General features: G+C 35.8%; 2 protein-coding genes across 2 annotated transcripts; both read left to right on the top strand.

The window, feature by feature from the left end:
* Positions 1-825: 825 nt before the first annotated feature.
* On the top strand, positions 826-2,013 carry LOC132092745 (SNW domain-containing protein 1-like). The gene is made up of 3 exons (XM_059499122.1): positions 826-934; positions 1,399-1,552; positions 1,671-2,013. The coding sequence occupies exons 1-3, from the start codon at positions 921-923 to the stop codon at positions 1,779-1,781; spliced, it is 279 nt and encodes a 92-aa protein (XP_059355105.1). The 5' UTR covers positions 826-920; the 3' UTR covers positions 1,782-2,013.
* A 396-nt stretch (positions 2,014-2,409) lies between these two features.
* LOC132092744 (SNW domain-containing protein 1-like) lies at positions 2,410-6,663 on the top strand. Its single transcript, XM_059499121.1, has 8 exons — positions 2,410-2,534; positions 2,693-2,758; positions 2,866-2,982; positions 4,189-4,330; positions 4,640-4,742; positions 5,063-5,180; positions 5,763-5,926; positions 6,122-6,663. The coding sequence occupies exons 1-8, from the start codon at positions 2,514-2,516 to the stop codon at positions 6,312-6,314; spliced, it is 924 nt and encodes a 307-aa protein (XP_059355104.1). The 5' UTR covers positions 2,410-2,513; the 3' UTR covers positions 6,315-6,663.
* The last annotated feature ends 811 nt before the right edge of the window (positions 6,664-7,474 follow it).

Raw genomic sequence — 7,474 nt, 5'->3', positions numbered from 1 at the left:
TTCAGCTTTGCATCACAGAATGATATTTTAAAGTATAATAAATGTAAAAACAATTATTTTAAATTGTAATAATATATCACAATATTACATTTCTTTCTGTATTTTTGATCAAATAAATGCAGGCTTGATGAGCAGAAGAAACTTCTTTCAAAAACATTACAAATAGTAATGTTTCCAAACTTTTGGTCTGTACTGTATACTGAAATCGTTAAATTTTAATTGATAATATTGCTATTATGAAATGTCTTCAGTTAAAATATGGGCAATTAAATATTTACATATTCATATACTTTAAATTTTTAAATATATTTACCATCCAGATAAATCTCTTTAACTGGCCTTGTCTTCTGCCTTGTCTTATTCAATTAACTAAATTGTCAAAATACAATTTAAGTAGAATAATTGATTTAATATTTTATATTAATGACACTTTAAAATATATAAATATTTATAAAAATGATATCAACAGTCATTTATACATTATGTCATTGTTTACCCTATGGGCTTCTTGTTATAATCTGCTTCCCTTAATAACACATTGGTTGACTCATCATCATCATCCAGACAAACATAGCATGTTATTTTTTTTTTAAGAAGAAAACATATTATACAAACAAGAGTACATATAAAATTACAACAATACGTAGCATGTATCTAAATATATTTCAATTTGGACTAAAATAAGATGAATCTTGAGCATCTTTGACTAAAATCTACCATATATAATCGCTAAAAAAATTTATAACAATTACATATGGTATTTGATACGCATATATAAATTCCGTACAATGTTTGCTGTACTCTTTTAATGCAACTTTTTTTTAATGAATTGTCAATGGAATTGTCCTTCTCTTCTCCAAACATCGCGAGACGGTATTTCAGTGGCGTGACGTCAGAACCCACCCACAGAAACAGTGAACATGTCGCTGGCGAGGTAAGTGGCACTGGATCATTTTTATGGTTTTATGTTTACACTTTTGTATTAAAGTTAAATAATAAACGATTTTTTTGGCCACTTATTTTTGTTGTCCATTAGCTGAGTTGTGTTATTTGATGCGTTAAGACCTGCGGTGTTGTGCTCTTTGTATCACTGTGATGCTAAAAAGCTAATGCTACGTAAACAGCAAAAAAATATATATTTTTAAATTATACAATCTCTAAAGTAATATGTAATGTTACCTCTTGTACGTCAGTTACGTTAAGGAGACGTTTGTTGTAACGTTAGCCTTTGTATTTTCTCTCTGTGAAATAAACGGTGTTCACATTTTCTACTGTACATCACATAACATTACACTCGTATACTAATGTGTATGGATGCAAGTTTACAACAAATATATAGGGATCACTCGATGATTTAGTATTTTCTGTCTTTATCCCCTGCTTTTCCCCATCTTGTAGTTTTCTCCCTGCGCCCACCCAACTGTCCCAGGACCAGCTGGAGGCAGAGGAAAGGTCTCGTGTTCAGAGGTCCCAGTCCACTGCTTTGGTCTCCACCCGCAGAGAACCTCCTCCTTACGGTTTCAGAAAATCATGGGTCCCCCGAGCGTTAGAGGTACTGCACAAGACATATGTATATAATATATATTAGACAAACATGCCATGTGCTGTCGAAATACTTACTTCTGGTAGTTCCAGTCAGTTTAATCTCATTCCACATTTATTCCACACAGATCACAAACACACAGACGTTTGTGTCAACACTGCCCTGTCATTTTTTTATCATTAAATTAGCATCGATACTCCTTTCTGAGCAACAAGTTGGTAACATCGTTATTTTTTAAGTATTTAAACTTGCAGAGAAGTGCTGCACGGATGCAGGTAATTAACACACACATTCTCTCTCTCTCTTTCTCTCTGATTCATTTAGATTACTTTAAATAAATGTAATCTTACTGCACTTCATCTTGGTGTCTTGAGTTAAGCGTACAAAATTCTATATCTAGCCAACTAAAGTGACTGGTATTGTATTAGGCGGTTCTTTGCCTCCTGTGTTGTGCGTTCTAATGCACGCCTAGCTGTGGGTTGTCCTTAATAAATACATTTTAAATGTGAGTGCAGTTTAAAAACTAAAGTTGGACAAAACCGAGTGAAATAAACAATTTCCTCTTTCCATTCACACTGTCTGTATTTTTTGTACAAAATGTATTTTCGATGTTTCAAAATATTCTAACGGACCCTCTGATGTCACATGGACTACTTTGATGATGTTTTTCTTACCTTTCTGGACATGGACAGTATACCGTACACACAGCTTCAATGGAGGGACTGAGAGCTCTCGGACTAAATCTAAAATATCTTAAACTGTGTTCCGAAGATAAACGGAGGTCTCACGGGTTTGGAAGGACATGAGGGTGAGTTATTAATAACATAATTTTCATTTTTCGGTGAACTAACCCTTCAAGTGAGAGTGAGTGCAATCTGTGTGGGGAAACTCACTAGAAACACAGTGATTGTTTTCTAACAGAATCAATAAGAAAATTCCTCGTGGACCTCCATCCCCTCCTGCTCCAGTCATGCACTCTCCAAGCAGAAAGGTAGGAGTCCAGCTTCCGACAACTATTGATCTCAACATCGATAGGCATCGGCTTTGTTTACACTCAGAATCCACAGAAACCTGTCTGGAGAAAAAAATATTTACCTCAAAGTGTCCATGTTTTTTCTTCCGGGTTTTTTTTATTAATTTTTTTTATAGATGACAGTGAAAGAACAGCAGGAGTGGAAGATTCCACCTTGTATTTCCAACTGGAAGAACGCAAAGGTATCGCTGAGCCTCCATCAATTATTCATCTTTTTATTGTTGGTTAAAAATATTGACAGTGAATACATCTGTGTTGCTTTCACACATCTCTCATTGTTTCTTCTCAGGGTTATACCATTCCACTAGACAAGCGTTTGGCTGCTGACGGACGAGGACTTCAAACTGTCCACATCAATGAGAACTTTGCCAAGCTGGCTGAGGCTTTGTACATTGCAGACAGAAAGGTAGACAACATTCCCTTAACACTTGACTCCCACGCTAAGATTACTGACTTTGAGGAAGTTGTGAAATCTTCAGGACTTCGTTAACGTTACAGAACAGTTTCTCAGGCTGATTGCTGGAGCTGTCGGCTATGGGCAAAAATCCATACCGATTGTTTTTCTAGTTTGTGTCCGTTGCCTGAGTAGCTCTGCTGTCTTTATACAGTACAAGAGTGAGAGCGCCCTCTAGAGACGAAATTACTGATGCCTTGTGCAGTTTTTGACACATGACGCTGTGTGCTGCACAGAGGCGGGACACTTAAGATGCATGTTTAAAACAGACAGTGAAATGGTGTGTATACAGTACACTATAGTGGGTGCTTTCAAATCATTAAGTAATCAATTTGTTGACTAGATGCTGCATTAGTAGTGAAAGAACAGAAGTATATTGGACATCAAGGCTGAGAGGATATAACACAAATCTGTGTCACCAAAACACAGGTCCCATCCAAATATTTGATGTGACGATTGTTACCTATCTGCATTAGTTTATATCCAATTTGTCAATTTTATGCATTTGTAATCTATGGAAGTTGCATGTTTAAAGCTAGTGACGTGAGAAAGCACACTGACACGTTCAATGAAATTTATATTTGTCCCAGATAAATATTTGTATGTATAATGACTTCACCCTGGGCTAGAAGATTGTGTATTGTGCTTTTTTTCTGCGAAACAGTTATCTTTCTGTGTAATAAAGTCTGTATGCTTCATATAGAGAGCTACAGTACAGACCACCCTTTCTTTTTCTGTTTTGCTCTAAACGTCAAACTCATAGACACCATTTTTTTCATTCCTGTTGTGAATGTTTGGTGATTAAATAAGCTGTTCTGGACAGTCAGATGTGTGATACCTGCGAGTTATATGAAACAACACTTCATTTGTAAGATTCCATTTGTAACATTAGCTAAGATTAATATAAGCTGTAGAAGTATTGTTCCTTGTTAGACTGTTAATATCAATACCAATACATCTGTTAACATTAGTTAATGAAGTATGAACTAACATTAATGATCAATTTATAATTAATATTTCATATTAATATTTTTATTCTATTTGAAAAGCATGTCTTCTTGTTTGTTTTGTTTGTGTTTTGAATAAAGATCAGCACTATTTAGTTTTCATTCAGTATCCATTTTGAGAAACAAACTATTGGTTGTGTGACGTGTACAGGCCAGAGAGGCTGTGGAAATGAGAGCTCAAGTGGAAAAGAAGATGGCCCAAAAAGAGAAAGAAAAGAAAGAGGAGAAGCTGAGAGAGTTGGCTAAAATGGCCAGGGACAGGAGAGCTGGTATCAAAGCGCACGGTGACAAAGGTAGAAAAAACAAAACTGAGAAATGCACACACCATCACTGATTGTCTAGTTTAGTGGCAGTGTCATACAATGAGAATTGAGAATGCCTCTTGAATTTTATTTGGTTTTAAAGTTTAAGTAGCATAAAATGCAATGAATTTAAAATTAATTATTCAGTATGACTGTATGGGATATTTTCTTAAACATTTAAAATGTATAAAAAATATTTTCGAATTCAAAAGGAAGAGAATTTGACCTCAAACCTGGTTTTGACTGAACCTTGTGTCAGGTTCTCATCAGTGTGCTGTCACATCTGTGTGTCTGTCTCAGGTGGTGAGGACACAGAAGTCAGGGAGCGTGACGAGATCCGTCACGAGAGGAGGAAAGAAAGGCAGCACGACAGGAACATCTCCAGAGCCGCCCCTGATAAGAGGCACATGCATTTTTTACACTTTTACCGTGAATCATTCATGTTCCTGTAGAACTGGTGCACACATTGCACTTAACCTACATGATTTAGTGTTATCTTCTGTCCTCTGGTCTCACACAAATCCCACACCTTTAAGTGAAACAAACTGACACCTACTTTAAGCATGCTACTTATCACTTGAAACATTCATGCTTTTTTCTCAAAAGATGTTCGTGTGAGAATTTTCAGTTTGAGACTTGTGTATTGTAGCGTGATGAGTGTGGCTGTATGTATAAGGTGTTAATGTGAGTTTAACTGATGTCAGTGTATTTTGTTCTGTCCAGGTCGAAGTTACAGAGAGATCAGGACAGGAACGTGAGTGAGCTCATTGCCCTGGGTCAGCCGAACCCCCGTACCTCCAGTGAGGCTCAGTATGATCAGAGACTCTTCAATCAGAACAAGGTAATTAACCCTCGGCCTTTGCTGATTACTGATTTCAGGTCAGTAAGGAGATCCTTATGGGAAAAACTATACTTTTAATGTTTTTGTTGGTCTTACTGTACATGATTTATCGGCGTTTAATCCATAAACTTTCATCAACATGTAAGAACTTTATCTGCCTCTGTAACTTTTCTGTTAATGAAAGTATGACCTTGTGAGCATGGAAATTAAATATCAGAGCCCTTTCATATCATCTAATCAAGCATTGAATTCCTAGACAAGTTCTGTATTACATCCTTCACCACAAAATATTGTATTTTGGTTCTATTTGAAATACATTGCGGTGCTTGTCTTATTCCAAATAGTGGTCTAAATGGACATAAAAATCGAATTGGGGTCGAATGATAATTAAAATATGATTTTTAGACTTGGGAATTTAAGTTAAGAAATGTATACTGCATAGAAATGATTCTAGTTGTTCCATAATATTTAGACTATAAAGTGTTACAAAATGTAAGTCCAGTAATTGCAAAAGGCTGTTAGATGCATATTTTATAGCTGTCAGTTTGGTGTATTTTCTCACTCTTTGTCTGTGTTTTTCAGGGGATGGACAGTGGTTTTGCTGGTGGAGAGGATGAGATCTACAATGTGTACGATCAGCCCTTCAGAAGTGGCAGAGACATGGCACAAAATATTTACAGGCCAAGTAAGAATGCGGATAAGGACATGTATGGAGACAACCTGGACACACTCATGCAAAGCAGCAGGTATGGAGACACCTGGACTCAAGTTTTGCATGCATATTAACAAAAAAAATACAACGGATCAGAAAGAAAATTTTTTTTTTAAAATAATTTAATATTTGGGTTTCTTGATTGAAGATTGGTTCTATTTGTCTGGTATTTATTCTTTAACTATTACTTCTGGTGCACACAATTTAACCATGTCCCTTCTCTCTCCAGGTTTGTTCCTGATCGGGAGTTCTCAGGTGCTGACCATGGCCCCCGCCGGGATGGACCTGTGCAGTTTGAGGAGGATCCTTTCGGTCTGGATAAGTTCTTGGAGGAAGCCAAACAGCACGGAGGCTCCAAAAGGGCGTCCACTAGTGGGCGCTCAAAGGACAACGATCATGAGAAGAAACGCAGGAAGGAGTGAGACATCTCTGTCCACAGCTGCAGGGTCCTAATTTTCTTTAGCTGTTAAGTGAATGATTAAATTTTAGTAATATTGTATATCATCCTTTTTTTTTATCATCCTCTTATCTAAATGTTTTTTTTCCAGTCATGTTTTCTTCAATTTAAAAGTGTGAACTTAAACCTATTGTACCTCAAAGCCAACCTAATAAATTTCTTGAAGAGGATTGCATTGAATGTGATAAACTGTTTATGGGTGGTGTGACATTTGTCTAAAGTAATCTCTTAACAGTGCTCCAACTGATTTGGCGCAAGGTGAAATTAATTTCAAATGACTCTCTCTCCATTAGTCGTATAATGTACACATCGATTTCATCTGCAGAGTCTGCTGTTTACACCCTAGAGTAAATTAAGCCTTTCGACATACATGTGCACTGCTTGAGTTTGTTCAAGGGAGAAAAGATTACTATTATTTAGTTAGTTTTAGAGCTTTATGGAGAATGCATAGCTTACATTTTATGCAAAAATTTATCTGTTCTTTGGCCCTCTATTAATATATGTTAAATAATTATTTCTGGCCCCTAGAATGTTTTAAATATACAAAAAAGAGGGGAAAATTTAATTTCTTTCTGATTTTGGAAAGGTTAAACCCTGTAAAAATCTCCTTGAAATTTATAAAGTTTGATCAAGACCATGATTCCAGTTTTAAGAATATTTCTTTAAACTTTCAAGTAGTAAAAATTGCGCCTAATATATCTGAAACTGCGTTTTCTCTTCATAATACTGAATGATTTTGTTTATAGGCAGTAACAGTATCAGTATGCAGTGCTATATGTGAATCCCAGGGATGCAAGAAACTCTCCAGGAGTTTAAATTTTCCGCCAATTAACTCAAAGATGTCTTTCTAAAGGATCTTTTATTTAGCTGTGTTACACATTGTAAATGTCCAATGTAGAAGTTGCTGATATGATTTGGGTTTCTTAATTGAAACATGCTATCCTTGAGTAATTTCAAGAGATTTTCAATGGCTAGTCGTTTTTTTTCTTACGTTTGAATAATGTCTTTAGCTCATATTTCATTGGCTAATTTTAAATTCATATGACACTTGGGGAGGATGTAGTGATCAGGCCTGTGTGATATTTCTTAAAAGTAATATCACTTAAACCCTGCTGTATAAAGCAT

The sequence above is a fragment of the Carassius carassius genome, chromosome 18, assembly GCF_963082965.1.
Source record: "Carassius carassius chromosome 18, fCarCar2.1, whole genome shotgun sequence".
NCBI lineage: Eukaryota > Metazoa > Chordata > Actinopteri > Cypriniformes > Cyprinidae > Carassius > Carassius carassius.
The sequence above is the reverse complement of the archived record's forward strand: the minus strand, read 5'-3'. Positions and strand labels throughout refer to the sequence as shown.